The sequence below is a fragment of the Mastacembelus armatus genome, chromosome 22 (genome assembly GCF_900324485.2).
Source record: "Mastacembelus armatus chromosome 22, fMasArm1.2, whole genome shotgun sequence".
Classification (NCBI taxonomy): domain Eukaryota; kingdom Metazoa; phylum Chordata; class Actinopteri; order Synbranchiformes; family Mastacembelidae; genus Mastacembelus; species Mastacembelus armatus.
In genome coordinates, this window is record NC_046654.1 from 2684258 (window position 1) to 2702686 (window position 18429).

Genomic DNA, 18429 nt, shown 5'->3' on the forward strand with positions numbered 1-18429 from the left:
AGGTACAAGCACAGCCCTGCCGCTCTGGGCTCCCCACCCCAGACCTGAAAAGAAGAGACAAAAGTATAGAGAGAGCCAGTAACTCGACCGAATAAACCCTCCACCAACTTCCCGACACCTTCTGTTCCCACCAAACCTGCACTGAGTCCCCACTGCAGAACTGTTTCCTTTTTAATTCAATCTCACACCAACACACAAATGACAAAGGAGCCAGATTCACAATCTGCTGCCAACAAACAAGAATCCAAGAAGTAAGGCAATAAAGTTCAAATGCTGACTTTCAGCATGTTCCCAACAATATTTAGGAAGGACAGCCTTTTATTTCAGGTGTTAGCTGTTAGGTTAAATGTGAGCAAATGTAGCTGAACTTTGTAATTGTTACAGGATAAAAGAAAATGCTAAAATGTAGATCTGACTGAGAAATGTCCATTACACAATCATATCGACCTAAAGTTTGCCAGCGATAGCTAACATAAACCTCAGTCACATACAAGAACAAACGAGGTTGTACAAGCTAAACCCTGGAGTGTGCTGAATTAAGCAAGTGTGTTTTTCATCCATCCATCTTCTTCCGCTGATCCGGGGCTGGGTCACAGGGGCAGTAGCCTAAGCAGGGATACCCAGACTTCCTTTTCCCTGGACACTTCCTCCAGCTCTTCTGGGGGGACACCGAGGCGTTCCCAGGCCAGCCGAGAGACATAGTCCCTCCAGCGTGTCCTGGGTCTTCCCTGGGACCTCCTCCCGGTGGGACATGCCTGGAACACCTCCCCAGGGAGGCGCCCATAGGCATCTGGAACAGAAACATAAAAAACATATTTAAAACCTGTATAGCATATACTTGAGTACCTACAGTTACAGCTGAGGCACTAGATCCATAACATTTTGCTATTTATTACATACGGTAACTCAGTCAAACCAACTATGTGTGGCAGGAGGTTTGTTGTTCTGGATTGTGGTCACCTGTAATTGGGAGGCTCATAAATGATTCTGCCCCATCGATGGTCTCAAAACAATCCTGTTTTCAACCCTTTCATTAACAGCAGGGGCAGGGGTGTAGCTACAAGGGAGGGAGGGATTTTCACCCACACACACAAACCAACACACTAGTTGCTCAATAAAGTCTAAGGTGTGACGTTCTGCTCTAAAGGTGATCGTTGTAAATGAAGGTTTGGTTTTTGTGAAAATGGTTCCCTGCTTTGATAATCATTTACATATATGTAGGCTGCATAGATATTTATGGAGGAAATATAATCTAATATAATACGAGTGCAAAGAGATCACAGTTTCCGAAGGTCTTGTCAGGGCAATGATGAAAGATATACTTATTTTAAAAAAAGTTAACATTACTAAAGTAAAGTACTCCAATCCCACTTTACAAGTATAGAGTCCTGCATTCAAAATATCATAGTACACATACACATATAAGCACGACAACCATAGTTTGATCCTTATAGCAGCAGTGCTATTAGGATCTGATACATATCTCAGTCCTAATTAGCAAAGTCACTAGTAACTGCAGTAAACTACCTTTTAGATGCATGTCCTGGACTGAAAACTACAATATTGGCTTTCTCAAATGTAATGGAGTATACGCATAAAATATACAAGGAAATGACAGGTACATTCAAACTGTACTGGGTAGTATTCGACTGAATGAGTTTAGTTTCTATCAATAGGTCTTGGAGGGCTGCACCAGCACCAGCTGGTTTGCAGAGAACTCAGTGGACAGTAGTTATGTTGGATGAGCAGTTAATTGAACACTTATTCGTTTATTTGCATTTGTCTTATCTGGAAATGAGCTGCAGCAGCAGCATTAACATTCACACTGTAGTTCAAACAGGTCCTTAACACAGACCACAGCGAGTGGCCGCTACATTACAGAGCAGCCAGACTGTCCTGTGGCCAGAGGAGACACCACAACCTGACGACACTGTGCTCTGGTTGATTAACAATCACAGACTGCTCCAACAAAAATGTCTCTGAACGCCACTGGGCAGCAAAGCGTACAGATACGTTTCTTTGTGACGTGACTGCAGCTGCTGTATGGCCTCGTTTCTAGCTAAGGAGCGAGTTACTATGACTGTTACATCCCAAGTCAACAGAGGCTGACACACATTTTAGTTTCACTTTTTTTTTTCAGACAGTGCCAATAAGCTGCTGTTGTGCTGGACGCTTGTGTCTATATTCCCACTATGAAACCCCGTCTGGATGTAGCCTCATATTTAAAGCTGAAGTTAAACATTTTTGCTTATTTGCTTTCTGGTGTAGAGCTAGTTAGCAAATTGATCTCTCATGTCGTAATATGAATTCACAGCCTGTAAACACTTAGCGTAGCTTATGATAAAGAAATGCAGCTGAACATTGTCCAGTCTTTGTGTTGTGTAGTTAGACTTAAAGTCTCTCGGCTTTAAGTAACTTTGTCAGGAGAAGAAATGAATATTTTTCACAAAATGTCAAACTATTCTTTTAACTCCAGTGGAAAAACAACATTAAATACCTCTGGGGTGCAGTCTTTCACTTTCTTTAGCAGAAAGTCCTTATCACAGGACATTTGGATTCCCACCAGCAAGGTTTTTAGATAAGAGCTGTTTCAAGATAAACATTTGCAGACTGAGCTAATACAGATACAGTATATTGCAAACACATGTTTTTTTAGTGTCTATAGTAAACTAAAGGAGGTCGGGGCCATTGCAAATAAACACCACCACTAATTGGAGGATTGTTATCAGTGCTTTCTGGTAGTTTCATTGCAGCTTTGCTGTGAATACTGCTGAATACTGAAAGAAACACACAGTACATTCACCACTTAAATGAAAACACATACACATGATGACCATCATCCTCTGTCCAAATCATGAATCGCGACTGTTCTGCGATGATGAAACTGATCATCACCTGAACAACTTTCACATGCAACCACCGAGATTTTCTTCCTGTACACCTCCACACTGTTTTCACAGAAGAATGAAGAGTATGGAGATGACCAGTCAGCCTGTGCTCCCCCCCCAACCACCTCCCTGTGCTGCGTTCATACCATTGTACCCCCTCTTTGTCTCTACTGATGCAGACTCTCCCTCGGCGTGGGTCAACCAGCACTCCCCCACCCATCCAGGCTCAGGTCAGGGGAGAAGGAGTACGCATCTGCTCATGAAGGAGGCCCAGCAGCCGACAGATGGACGACAACACAGGGACAGAGCTCGAGCCTCTAGCCAGGAATTCTGGAGGGAAAGATAAACAAAAGACGAGGAGGGGAAGAAGACGGGAGGCTGCACAGGGTGTGTGTGGGGGTTAAAGAAAGGAAGGAGAAGGAGGCGATGGTTTATAGAGTGAAGTGACACATCCTGACAAGGATCTGAGTCTATTTTGTTGTGAGGAAAACAGAGAATATGGAAAACTATGGGGGAGGGAGGAGGGTGAAACATAAAAAGGGAAGCAACGTTCTGTAGATTCATACCCAAATTCAGGGAACAGAAACATAAACTGAGGCATTTAAGCAACTGTTAAAAAACTGATCAAAAGTAAAAGCTTCATTATTCAGAATAATCAGGTGTTATTTGATGGTGGTGCATTATATTTCTACGATATGATATAATTACTGAATGTGCACACCTGAATATCGGGGATGAATAATCTCATTTGTGGTGAGCAGCTTGTTGAGTGTCTGTTGATTCTTGCTCCAAACCAACACAAACAGCCTCATTGTGAGAATTTGTGATGAATGCACTCAGCTGATTGAAGCTTTTAATTAACTGATCGTAATCTATGCAGCCAAGTTGCTCGGGGCTCAAACTCACCATTTTATGATCAGGAGCGCCTCAATTTAAGTCAACATTTTATTTAGCTGGCACAGAGGGACATATATGTGTTTATTTTAGGTTAAAATAATTAGATTTAGAATTTAAAAAGCATTTAACTAGTTTTTAACACACCATAATTTCATTATAAGCAGATATGAGGATACTTTAAGTGTTTCTGTGTTAAATGGTTACACACTTATAGGTCTGTCTCTGGTGAATCTGTGAGTCTCACTGTGCGACATTTGTCTGCTTCTCCTAATTAAATAATATTTATGTCTCCATCTTGTTAATAAACTAATAAACAGCGGCATTGTGTCTGTAAATAAGCCCTAGAGGCAGTGAGACAGCCTCATTTTTTTTTACTGCTAATGTGAGTGAGGGGCATGTGGGCGTACGTTATGTACCTCTCCAAAACTGCATAAAAAACAGCTGGCAACAACTGGGCTGCCCATCTGTCAGAGGCAGCGCTGGGGCCTCATTTCTGGATTAGACAGAGTTATTAAAGGCAGACAGTTATTAATCATGGATGAGGTCATGGATTAAAAGTTAATCAGTTCAACATGTATCAAAGGTAACATTATTAAATGATCATAAACTCAACAATTAGCAGCACTCCACCATAAAGTCCCAGCTGACCCCTTGTTAATATTGAATTAATTGGGTTTAATGTCATTCTTCACTGCAGGGGTCAAACTTCTGGTTCAGAGGACGTTCAGATATAACTTTATGCTTTAACAGCTTCAGCCAATTTGTAAAACAGTCCCACAGCGGAGCACTGCAGGTCTGTGAACAACTCCTCTGAGTACAATGGTCTAGTCATTGTTTACTGAGTTAGTTAACATTAGAAAAGTACTGTGTGTAAAGTACTGTGCAAAGGTTTTAGGCACTAAAATACACAGGGTTTTAATATAATAAACATAAATATATTTTCATTTTTCAATTAACTGCATACAAACCGCAGTAAAACCTAAATCTAATCAGTGTTTGCAGCACTGCCCTTTGCCCTTAAACCAATAGCAGCACTTAGTTTTACCTCCTGGTACTTTGCAGCATCTTGGACAAGCTGCTTCAGTTTTTCTGTAGATTTAGGTTCCCCTTGTGTTTTCTGACTCTTCATGTGATTCCAGGGTGACTCCACACTGCCCAGATCTGGGTCTTGTGGGGGTCTGACCATCTGCTGCAGGACTGATCCCTTCCTGCCTCTGAAAATGGTTCTTTGTGAACTCTAGTGGGTTATTTATTTATGGGCATGTTGTCCTGCACAATGAACCTGAGATCAATCAGACACCTGATGCTGTTGTGAGATAAAAATCTAGAATATCTAAAATGCCTAACATTGCTGCAAAGTACTGTATATTTTTCCAGTCTGACCACCTCAGTCTTTCATGCATCTTTAAGGGACCAAGATGTAAAATCTCCTAACATGTCAAATGTCTTGTGTCTTCTTTTATCTCTCATTTTTAAAAAGTAACCAAGTAACAAAAAAACAGACTTAAACTGTAATTCATCTGCTTCTAGAAACTGCAGCTACAGCATCTTCAGACAACTTCCAATAAAGTTGTATGAAATAGTAATTTTGGTAAAACAAATACATTCATATACCAAAGAAAACTTGTTTTGATATCATTTAATCCATCAGTATCACGATTAAACTCTATGATTTGCATGAGACAGCAGCGAAATTGCAGGACCTTGATAAAGTCTTTCTTTATAATGTGGCGCCACCTGCTGGTCATCTGCGGGATTACAAATTCAGCACAACTTAAAAAAAAAAAAAAGCCTACATTTTCTGAACTACAAAAATGGCTGACGCTCTACTTGGTAGTTAAGGCACCAACAAGGCCCTAATTCAGAAGGGTATTCACCATGTCACACAGGTAGGCTATTAATTTATTATTATTAAATTATGTAATTTTTCAAGCTTAAATTTTCATAATACACAGTAAATGTGGAAATGTAAACTATAAAGTAGAAAGATCTTATACTATACAATACAATAATGTTGATCCAGATGCTGATAAAATATTTAAAATATATAAAAATATACAGTGAAGGCTTTTTTAATATGGACTGAATAAAATGCATAACAGGATGGCATCTTGATGTCATTTCTATTAATAAACACATGGGGGCAGTGTTGGTATTGACACCTGGCTCTTAACTCTTCTTCCATTTGTTAATTACATAGCAGAAGAAACAAGCATTTAAATGTGTATTACATTTGATTATAAAAGTTAGGTTCCAGTAAACATGGTAAGCTAAAGTCAGAATGATCAAATTATTTAATGACAGAATAATAATTTTAATTAATAAAAGTTCCATTCAGACATAGTTCCTAGTGTTGTTTATTGTCATATCTGTGCTTTTCCTTCCACTTACCATCTTTTCTCATTTCTTCTCTACCACACTGCTCTGCATGTCCATCCATCCATCATCTGTACCCCCTAATTCCTTAACCAGGGTCCCAGGGACCTGCTGGAGCCTATCCCAGCTCTCTCTGGGTGAAAGGCAGGGGTCCACCCTGGACAGGTCCCCAGTCCATCACAGGGCCACATAGAGACAAACAACCTCACACACTCACACTCACTCCTATGGGCAATTTAGAGTCACCAATCAACCTGACATACATGTTTTTGGACTGTGGGAGGAAACCAGAGTACCTGGAGAAAACCCACACAAGCACAGGGAGAACATGCAGACTCCACACAGAAAGACCTCTGATGGGTTTCAAACCAGGAACCTTCTTGTTGTGAGGCACTAAGCACTAATCCACCATGCTGCCCCTCTGCTCTGCATGTTTTCTGCCCTGTACCTCCACTGGTGCCCACCAGGGGTCAGCAGATACAGCGTCTACCTGCAGTCTGCCTGTGTGGTCTTGTTTGAAGTCATCAGTCTGCTCTTGTAAAAACAATAAATTAGCTACTGTGCCCCTCACTCTTTGCATAAGTTAAAAGACAGGGAAGTGAGGTGTCATGTCCCTTTACGTGGGCTGTCTGCACTAATTATTGCACCCAACACTCCACCTTCACTCTCAGTCCATTACAGCCCACAAAGTCAGCGTATCTGTCTTTGTTTGGCATTTCTCCAGGGAGACGGCTGCTTTGATCTGCTGTTGGAGACTTTAATTGTCTTCTGCTCCGCTCAACGTTACATGGACACACAATAGGCTGCTCCCAAGGTGGGACAACTGTAAACCTCTACAGCTACATCACCACAGAGAGACGTGACGCTCTATACCAAAGAAAACAGAAAACAGTCCCACAGGACAAGACTACAGACTAGACGAGACTAAGTCGGATTCAAACTAAGATTTTGACACTTTAAAGTAACATCTGATATCAAAATGTAAACAAATGCAATGTTCCAGCAACAAAACACAGGAGTGACTAGATGGCAGACTAAACAAGACAAGTGGTTCTTTTCTGAAGTTGTGTTTCAGTGTTCGAAGCCCAATTCATCTAATTCATGTGTATAAAATTACTCTTCGGTTCTGAGATCAGTATTATCAAACAAAGCATATCACAGACACAGCTCTGTCTTTCTAAACTGTGACTGTGAGTCTCCTGTGGAAGACAAAGTGACAGAACAACAACAAAAACTCAGACACTTTCTGGTAACATGTTCCAACATGGAGAAAGTCTTGCCCAGCTAAGGTGAAAAGAACAAAGCCATTCACCCTCAACTGCAGACAATGCTGGGATGCAAACAGGCCATATGCACAAATAGGTTCTTGAATGTAAGCCAGATGAATGTTATTACAGCCCAAACCTGCCTGCTCCAGAGTTAGCATATTACATTACTGCATCAATAGATTTAATGCAGGCTACAATACAGGAACATAAATGCATTTTCACTCTTTGTTTTGGGTTTGTTAGTATTTTCCCACCACCTGTGGCTGAGGGGCAGCAGGTGTTTTATGGTGAAGTGAACAGGCAGAAGGACAGTAGCAACACACCAAGTATCATGTTGAAGGGAAGCCAAAGAAAAAGAGCAAAAAGTGAGGGCAAGGAGTGAAAGTGAGTCCAACCACAAACTGCCAACACACGTGTACTAACACACTTATTCTCCCAAAAAGCAGATTTGACCTGTGTGTGTGTGTGTGTGTGTGTGTGTGTGTGTGACACATGAGAGTTACAGTCAAACTGTATTTTCAGCCCACAGTCTGTCTGAACTCATTGATTATCACCAGCATGAAGCAGACTGAGGCAGAAAACTACAGTCAGGTCAGATCAGCAGGTTTTTCATCATTTTCCTATAAAAGGCCCGAGGAGGTGAGTGTGGGGGGTCGAGGAAGTGTGGCAGTAATATAAGCAAACGGAGAATGTGAAGAGAGGAAATGGCCTGTCCTAGTAATCACAGCCCAGGAGCAGCAGTGCATTCAGCTCGCAGCGCCAGGGTGCTCGTCCACTCTCTCTGTCTCCTTTCAATGCAGCAGAGCTCTGCAAGCAGCGCTTTATGGACAAGCTCTGACACCCACAGGAAGTGTAAACAGAGGTCAAGTGTTAAAGTCCAACCCGCCAATTCTCACCTCTATTAAAGGGGTGGGGGGGTGGGGGTCTCCACAGAGCTCTCAGAGCACCTGGGAAGGGGCCCCTTTAAACACCACAATGATTGGTTTCATAAAGAAGGTTTACAGATCTGCAAATATGTGAAGTGCCTGCAGGACATTTACATTTTTTGCTTCTATCCAAAAAACCTATGGCCTGTGATAACTGGACTATAAAAGACTGGGAACTGAGAAATTTGCACAAAATGACCTTTGACTTTTTTTTGACAGTGCATTAACAGTTTGGGCTATGACAGTGACCATAGTTCAAGTAGGAATGTATAAGCTCTGCAATAAAATCATTACACGTGTCCTAAAAATATGTCGTCATAGCAAAAACTGTAGGTGGGTGGAAATAAATAAAATGTAGTCCATAAGAAAAAGAAGAAATTTAAAGGAAGTCTACAGTAATACTGAGGAAATACAGTAACCACACTCTAAATAAGAGCTAATTAGTTAAGAGTTAGATTAGAAGACACAAATATACGCCTGCTAAATATGACAGTTACCTACACTGAGAAATCTACCCACCAAATCTCACTAATGAATATTTAACATAGTTTTTATTTTCGGTGCATATAAAAACAGAAGGAGTGGCACAGTGCAGCAATGGTTAGCCCTGCTGCCTCATAGCAAGAAAGTTCTGGGTTTGAACCCTACAAAAAGATGTGACAGAAGTGACACCACCGTAAGTCGATCGCCCCCTGAATATGAGACACAAATGAGACATGAGCCAAACAAAAAATTCAAAGTACAAATAAAATACGTTTTCCAAAAGGTGACTTCTGTGATTTTAGGTAGGTAGATATCATCACACTGATTTTTGTAGAAGTGCTAAAAACTGCTTGACTGAGAAACCGACAATGACTGACAGCCCTGATGCCACATCGGCTAAAGGAACTCAAATATTAAGTTATGCTAATACTGTTATCATTATGCTTTTTCTACAGCAAATAATTAGTCTAATAATCTGCCAGTAAGGGCAGCACGGTGTTTGTCTCTATGTGGCCCTGTGATGGACTGGGGACCTGTCCAGGGTGGACCCCTGCCTTTCACCCAAACAGAGCTGGGATAGGCTCCAGCAGATCCCTGGGACCCTGGTTAGGACTAATAGGGTATAGATGAAGGATGGATGAATCTGCCAGTTAATCACAAAAACACCAAATAACCCAAAAAGCAGGTAATGCTATTGAGTGGTAGCAAAATCAATTTATTTATGTCGTCTGACGAATCATGTATCTTCTGTTCTGATGTCATAAACTATCTAGTTAAATTGGCCTCGGCAGCAGGCTGAACTTTCTCCTCAGCCCGGCGGAGGGGAGGCCTCTAGATGTCTGTAGTGTCAGACAGCTCCAATACACACATGAACTGTTCCCAAGACAGGACAGATACTGTTCAGAGAGAAAGTTAATCCCTCATTAAGGTGGTAATGACATGGACGGTCCTTTCTCTGAGTGGATGGAGGACTTTCTAAGGCTAAATAGTCACCATCAGCCCAGAGGAGAGCAGCTCGTACAGCAGCACTTCACAGCACTGGTGTCGATGTTAATGGATGATTAAGCTGGACCTGCAGTAACTGGAGTTCCCTCCTCCTGCCACACATGTAAATGGAAAAAATGTTCAGCATTGTGACATGCAAAACAGGCAGCCTTCAATGCTGGAATTAGTCAGTTCATTTCACATTTCACCGTTTAGCTGACAGTGTTAATTCAACTAAATATACAGACACAAACAGGAGTAAAGGGTTTGGTTCCAGTGCTTTTTGACAGGACACAAAACCGATCAGAGGTCACAAATTCTGATTTCTAGCTTGTTTCTATATCTGTCCTGTGCAGTGACATGGAAATAACACAACACTTGTGCTGTCATCAGACTTTGATTCTAAAATGCCACCTCCAATTAAACTTACAGGACTGAAAACAAATAATTCAAAGTTTAAAGTGTGAGCAGGTAAAATCCCAGAACAATAAAAAGCAGAGAGGACCTTGCACAGCCTCCTTCACAGTTAAAACTGTAATTATTTGACCTGTGGAGGAAAAAGGACTTTGTCTAAGTTATGTATAGCACTTTGGAAGCTAAAGGTTAAAATACCTCATTATTTTAATGAGCATTCAAAGACCTAAAGACTTAAAGACGTGTCTAAACTTGAACTTGCCCCAAAAAGACTAAAAAAAAAAATACACGTTCGGGCATGTTTTTTTTTCTGGCCATGGTTGGTTTAGTACATGTTTGTCCAGGAAAATAGAATAATCACTTATCTAGTTTAAACTAAATTAAAACTATATATATATATATACACATATATACACACATATACACACATATATATATACACATATATACACACATATATATATATACACATATATACACACATATATATATATACACATATATACACACATATATATATATACACATATATACACACATATATATATATACACATATATACACACATATATATATATACACATATATACACACATATATATATACACATATATATATACACATATATATATACACATATATATATACACATATATATATACATATATATATATACATATATATATATACATATTTTTTTTCTCAATGATAAAATTTAGTTTATTCTTATCTAAGGTGGCAGCAATAGACGGCCATGTTTAAATAACTGCAATTATTGATATAATTCAATATAAATAATAATAAACACCTTTTTTCTTTTTAGTTTACCTACTTTACAGTGAGGTTTCTGTTCAATGAGCCCTACAGAGAGAAAACTATCGAGTATTCACAATAAATACAATTTAAAAATCAAGAAAATAATGTTAATAAAAATAGAAAGTATAATCATGAAGTAAGACAAAATATAAATGTAATAAAATGAAATAAACTCAAAATCATGTCTGTTTCCACCATAAAGCTCCCTATGTTTTACATGAAACACCAGTGAGGTGTAATAAATGTAATATGGTCACTGACACTGGCACATTTCATTTATCATCCCCCCTGCTGGGATTTTCTCAAGAGCTTCACTAACACTAAAACTGATTTTTAAAAATAAGTTCACATTTTTGCATTTAGAGGATGACGAGCATATTTTAAGGAATCAAAGAAAGTGTGTGACTGAGCAGCTTCAGAGCAGGTGTTTCATTTTAACTTCAGGTTAAAACTTTGCTGATAAAAGACACAGCCACACACACATCTGCCCACAGCAGAGCCTGAATGTGTATTGGAGCCAGACGGAGCATACCTGGCCTCTTACTGGACTCCATTCATAGTCAAGGTGAAGGCCAGAGCCCAGCAGGTCGCAGTAATGACCCCTCAGTCCCAGCAGCAGGTGAGAGAAGCAGCCTGGATCGTTCTGTGAACGACTTCATAAACTCATTAGCGATGGATGTGCATGGACATTAAATGTGTCGGGCAGGTGAAAAAAACGATCCCCTTTCTCCTCAGTCACAGTAATGATGACAGTGTTTCTCCATGCTTTTGTTTCATTCAATCATGTGTGAACTGAACTGAGAATAAGAGTTTCTCCTCTCATTTCTGCAGCTCTCACTTCTCTGTCATAATCACCCCAACAGGAATATTTGTAGCATCTATTGTTTCCTAACAACATGACATTTACCTTTAAAACACCTCAGGATGAATTACCTTCTATAAGCAGACGTAAAAGCTCGCAACTGCTGGAGGAGAAGAATATTTACAAGTTTAAATCAAGATTTTTGTTTAGACGCTACTGTAATATTCATCTAATATACTTCCTGGAAAGTATTTGTCGTAAATGCTGACCAGTCTTAGTTACACAGCATTTTTGTTTATTTCAAACTGAGAATAACATTAAATTGGCTGCTTATATAGATTTAGAAAACATAAGCAAAAGTAGACATAGTTGTCCCTGTAAGCCTGTACTTGACTCTGAAATAAACACAGTGCTGGAAACTTGTTAAAAATGGATGAAATTCCTTGATTAGTATAAGTCAAGTTTGATATAAAACATATAATCCTGAGTCTTTTTGGAATCAGACCTGTACAAGTGAAACAAATCCCATGCTATGATTTTGTATGTTAACAACCACAGATACTGAGTGAGTGAGTGCCCATGAGGAGTTTCAGGCTTTTGGTGCCAACCTCATTTAGGAAGGATGGCCCATAGAGCTATTAGAGCCTCTTCAGCTGCCTTTCTCTTCCCAGGCCATGACTATGAAAAGAGGACTCTCTATGCTCAGTGTATTCCTTGTCTGGCTCCAATACACAAGAAGAGCAGGCTGCCTTCTCTGCAGCAACGCTGAGCCCTGACATGGACACAGAGGTTTCACTCAATAAAAAATGTGTTTTGGATTTTAAGACATGTCAGTGGATTTTAAATGTGCAGACAGAAGACTGGAGGAGAACTTCACAGTAGCAATAATCTTCCATTTTATTTTAATTTAAAAGGTCCAAAAATAGGGAAAATGTCAATCTGGACTTCCCAGAGCAGAAGGTTTTGTCCAACCTACAGTAGAAAAATATTATAATATTATGTTGAATATAACAGCAGATAAAGAAAAGCAACAAATGTCCACATCTGAGAACCTGGGACCATAGAGTTTGTAGCTTATTGTCTTTACAGGGGAATTAATTGATTTATAGAGCATCACCTGATGTAAAGGCCTGGATCATATTTAGTCAGCTAACACTTCTTTTGACTAGTTCCACTTCACATATTTCCCAAATTCAATTTACTTAGTATCGTTTTCACGCTGTTTTGACGCAGACGCATCTGAAATCGTGTCATTCACGCAAAGACTAAATAAAAAGACTTCAGGTTAGTGATTCTCTGCAGCAAACACCGGTCATGGGGTGGGTGGTCCGATCTCAGGGCATCAGAAGAAGCATCCTCATTGTTCAGGCCAAGTCGAGAAAGTCTGTGTTTGCTCTCTTCATTAGACATTCTAGTGTCAGTGAAAGAGAATAAATAAAACGCACGGAGGTCAAAGGGAGTGAGCGGTTCGCTTCAGCGTTTAAATGTGTTTTAACAGTTACTTAAGGCACTGGAGACGCGCTCTGCCACTTCCAAATGATGGAAATGAGCCGGGAAAGTTTGCAGAGCTGGCAATAATCCCAGTTGAAAGAGAGGATGTCATTGTCCTCGGGTAGTGTAAGAAAGCAAATCACTTCCTTTAAAGAAGCCGCGCAGCGTTTCATCGTCCAACTCAAGGGAATCGGTAAAAGCAAAAAGGTTTCAGACACAGTTCCCTGTGCAAAGAGGATTTCAGACTAAGGATGGCTTTAACAAGTGCAATATGCGCGTGTAACAGTAGACTCAGAGTAGCATAATGTATGAAGGCATTTTGTATTTAAACACAACATAAACCCACACTCAGATTTAAGGCTTTAGACCAACTTGGATTGTTTTAGGCATCAGCCAGAGCACAGGCCTCTTCCAGGCAGAGCAGCCCGGTTCAGGATGAGGTGGATCCACCTGTGGATTAACGCAGTGACTCAGATTAGGGAGATGCAGTTTGGCAAAAGTAGCAAAATACTCGACCCGCTGAATCTGACGCCTCGGTTTTACAGGGCAGTTACTCAATTGTAAGAGCGACACCGCTGCTGTTAAAAGGCACACTTTGGGAACAGAGCGCATTCATTTCATACAGGAAAAAGATTATGGAGTGTTTACATACAGGAGTGATTCCTGATTTACAACCACTTACGACAGATACAAATTTAAACCCTGGAGATTCCCAAATTAGAGCAATCAGTCACAGAGTCAAAGGAGGAGAAGAATGAAATAAGCACAGTAGATTCTGTGGAACAACAAAAGTCAGCCTCCAGTTGTGAAGCGACTCGCTATGCTGCTTTAAAGCATCTAAAGAACAGCCCCGACTTAAAAGGCTTCAAATAAGATGATTTGGTAACATCAAGGCTTTCCCAGCAGTAATGATTACATTTGGACTTAAGACCCATGCAAGAATTTGTAGCCCAGTAAATCTCCTGAGTTCCCAGCCCCCACGACTCTTCAAAAGCCTTGTCATTCAAAGGGTTAGGATGTTTGACAATCGCAGCTTGTACTACTCCACCAATTAATTGGATACGTTGTCGGGATGTTCGTTTCTCTCATCTGCTACTTAGAAAGACAAAAGATCGACGGGGGGCTGTTGACACCTCTGTGCGGGCGGAGTATAAAAGAGGAGCCTCTGCAGAGGAACAGCATTCGCTTTCTCGCTGCACTTGGAGCAACAACTTGTCTTCTGCCCAGACCGTCGAGATCTTATTTTTCTACTTTTTTAAACGTCTGACAGCATGCAGGTGCCGAACAGAGCAATGGGACCCTATGGATACTCCGTGCGTAATTACGCACAAGGATCGCTGTACCCGCAGTACCAGGGAAGCCAGTGCGCGTCGTCAACGAAGCCTCCCAGTGGAAAATCTTTCACTATTGACGCTTTACTGGCAAAGCCGGAGGACACAAGCAGCGGCCGCATGGGTCCTACTCAATATCAACCAGCAACCCCAGTTCTGCCTCTCACCGGACATGTAGGCTTACCGCTAGCACCGGCACCTTATGTCTACTCTGCAAACGTGTTGCACCCTGCTGTACCCATGCAGCCTGGATATCCGGTTTACTGCTGCCCGCCTTTCAACTACCAGTCATCGTGTCGTGGAGCCTTTTACACGCAAGGTAAATTGAGTGAGGCCTGTTGTTCTTCTTCATCACTGTACCTTTAGAAAGAGACAGATCTAAATGTCCAATCTGTTCATGTGGCGTGGTAATTAAACGCATATGTTTGTTGCAGCTTCAATGTCCAAAGTCAGCGCAGGACTGCATTCGTTTAAAACCAAAGGTGGGAAGTCCAAGCGGATGCGCACCAGCTTCACCAGCGAGCAGCTCTCCCGACTCGAGAAGGAGTTTGCACGGCAGCAGTACATGGTCGGATCAGAGAGGTTCCTCTTGGCCTCGGCTCTACAGCTCACAGAAGCTCAGGTAGATAGAACATGTACTGAATAATACAGTCTTACATTAAACTGTATAACTCTAAAAATTACATATACTATTTAGCCATTACAATTACATACACTTCTTTAATATATAATGTGTCTAATGTGTATCTTGTTTTCTGTTCCAGGTCAAAGTCTGGTTCCAGAATCGACGCATCAAGTGGCGCAAACAGAGTCTGGAGCAGCAGCAGGCCAAGCTGGCTAAACTGGGCCTTGCTCCGCCGAAAAGTCCCGGATCACAGGGCCATGGCGATGAAGGCGATGAGGATGAGGAGTTCTCAGACGTGGATATTGACGTGTCTGACGACTCCACTGATCACTGTTAACCCAACATGACTGGACTTATGAAAAAAAAAAAAAGACTTGTACATACAGCTGAGAAAGGAGGCTCTGTCTCCAACTATATTTAATAGATGTATAGTCATATATTTAATTTCCTACAGTTATTGCTCTTTGATGAGTTCATGCCTTCAGTTTTGTATATTTGAATGAAATATTCAGAAATATATTTTATGGCATTAATAGAAACTTTGTCCTGTCCTTCCCTTTTATTCAGTCAATGGGAGTTAAAAAGGTGAAATAATTTATAATTTGCACATTTAGCATAATATCTCTGCCTTTTATAAACATCAATGCGTGTTAAGCTGTTAGTTACAGAAACTTTAGCTCCAAAAAGAAACGTCACAGTCAAATAATCATCATGTCCTTATTGCTCCTCTCACCTCAGTCTGTGCCCAGTGTAAAGATGATGGAGACATGGTAAGACGTTTGCTCCCAGGTTTGATCTAATGTTAAGTCTGGGAGAGACAGAGGTCCCCCTCTGATTTAAGCTATACAAATAAATAACCCACTCAGGGATTAGCTGGGATATCTGTAACCCAGGGTGGTAGGGGTCAGTGTGTCTCACTGTTTAATCTGTCTAAACGGTTAATACCCCTGTTCTCACTGCTTCTCAGTGCACAGGGCTCCTCCATGCCCACCCACCGTCAGCAGGTGTCCTGTCTCTGCTCTATTGAAACTCGACATCTCCGCTTCCAGGCCAAAAGGGACCCATGCTGTCTTCTGAAGCCTGCCTGGCAGACAAGAAGGATAAAACAGGAGAGGAGACAGCGTGTAGAAAGGACTGGGGTGGAGCAAATGAGTCCATCAGAGCAGCTAATTGGGGTGGTCGACCTGAAAGTCTTAACTTAGCCATATTAAACAAACAGGGCTGATGGGAAAACTGTGGGTGCTGCCTCTTTAATCTTCAATCTTTCTGTAAAAGTAGTATCCAGCCACTTTACTGCAGTAGGAATACAACGACAACAAGTCCTGCATTTAAAAATACAAAAGTATTATCAAAAAAGTGCTTGATTAAAAGTACCTGTTACTGATTTATATATCGTTAGGTTACTGTAGCTGCCAAATTAATGCAGTACTGTAAAAGAAGTAAATTATGTCCTTCTTTTGCATGTTAATATGATGAAGATGTGATGCTGTTATACATTTCAACATGAGTAAAAGTACAAAAGTACTACTTGCAAAATGTACTGAAATTATCAAAAGTACAGGAACTCTTTATGCAAAATGGCCCCATTCAATCTGTTAAACAACAGAACCTACAAAAGTATTTTTTGAGATTAGCGTAAAAGTTATTTTGTGCAACAAGACTAAAAAATAAATATAAAGGGGATTTCACTGAGAAATTAGAGAATATTTTTTTTAACAGTGCACGGTGACATAATTATCATATGTAGATTAGCTCCAATAATAATAACTCCGAATACCTGCATTGGTGCCCACAGCCTAATAATACTGAATATTTTATAAAATGATTTGTAGTAACTCATAGCTACTGAGTGAAAGTACAATATGCTCTCTGAGATGTAGTGTGTATGGAAATACTAGTATTTCAAGATCCTACATACATTTATCAGTTAAATCAACTCACCACATGATATTGTTGTTAGAAAACGTACCTTTGACTTTAACGTTCTTGGCTGTAACACTAATATTGATATTTTCTTATGTCATTGCTTCCAAAACGAACTCATTAAGGTGTAGAGAACTTCCGAAGCAGAGGTGCTGTAAGGAGACAGCTGGTAACAGTATCAAAGAGAGAGGTTTAATAAACAGTAACAGAGTTGATCTCTTTCTCTGTCTCTTGTCTGTCACCCCCTGCCTGCTCTCTCCTGGTGTCCTTGCTCAGCCTGATTAGGCCCGAAACGTCGCTGAAGGAGCAGAATTTGTGTAAAAACCCCAGAGAGCCGTTTCTGATGTGATCAGTTGAGAATCAGGTCCCCCCCCTCTCCTCTCTTCTCTCCACAGCCCAACGTAATCCCATTGAGGGACAGAAAGAAGCAGCCAGAGGACTGGGAAAGCCTGAGAGTCCTGAGGAGGGGAGGAGTTGGGGTCACCGGGCTCATCGCTCCAATTAGCACAGGGCACCTTAGCGGCTGGGTACATGCTGGTGCTGGCTGGGTTTCTTAAGACTCTCTACAGGATCTGAACTGAAGCTTCTTATGAAGAGCAACTGTTATGTCTTCATTTGTCTCCTCACTTGTTCCAATCAACCTATAATTTAATCCCTTTAAACACTGAGTCCAATAAAAACACAAGTCTAATTATATTGAACTTAACATTAAAGTAATTACAGTTGTTTTCTATTTTCTTTAAACTGTGTGTCAGTGTTGGGAAGGAGGAACAACAGCTGGACTGAACAGCCAGCAAAGACCATGAAGAAAAACAGGACTCATTTAAAAACAGCAGCTCCCTGTTCTGTTCATATCTGAAATGCAGGATTAGAGGAAGGAAACCGACTCACTCACCAGGTGATGATTTGTAGTTGCAATATGTGCAGAACCTCATATTCTCTGCAAATACAAAACATAGGAGACTATAAACAACATACACAGAAATCATTTGTAGTATTTTGCTCAGCGTCATAAACTGCACATCTGAGTGTGTAATACAAAGATAAAGAAAATGCAAATACATCAATTCTACTAATGTAAAGCTGGAACTAAGAATTATTTTCATTATTGATTATTCAAATTACTTCCTTGATTAATTTATAAACATGACCATTAAATTTTTTTATGAATATAAATGTCTTGTTTGACTGACCAGCAGTTGAAA

General features: G+C 40.5%; 1 protein-coding gene across 1 annotated transcript; it reads left to right on the forward strand.

Moving 5' to 3' along the window:
* Positions 1–14616: 14616 nt before the first annotated feature.
* noto (notochord homeobox) lies at positions 14617–15638 on the forward strand. The gene is made up of 3 exons (XM_026299842.1): positions 14617–14995; positions 15111–15298; positions 15441–15638. Exons 1-3 carry the CDS (start codon positions 14617–14619, stop codon positions 15636–15638), a joined length of 765 nt encoding a protein of 254 aa, XP_026155627.1.
* Positions 15639–18429: the final 2791 nt, after the last annotated feature.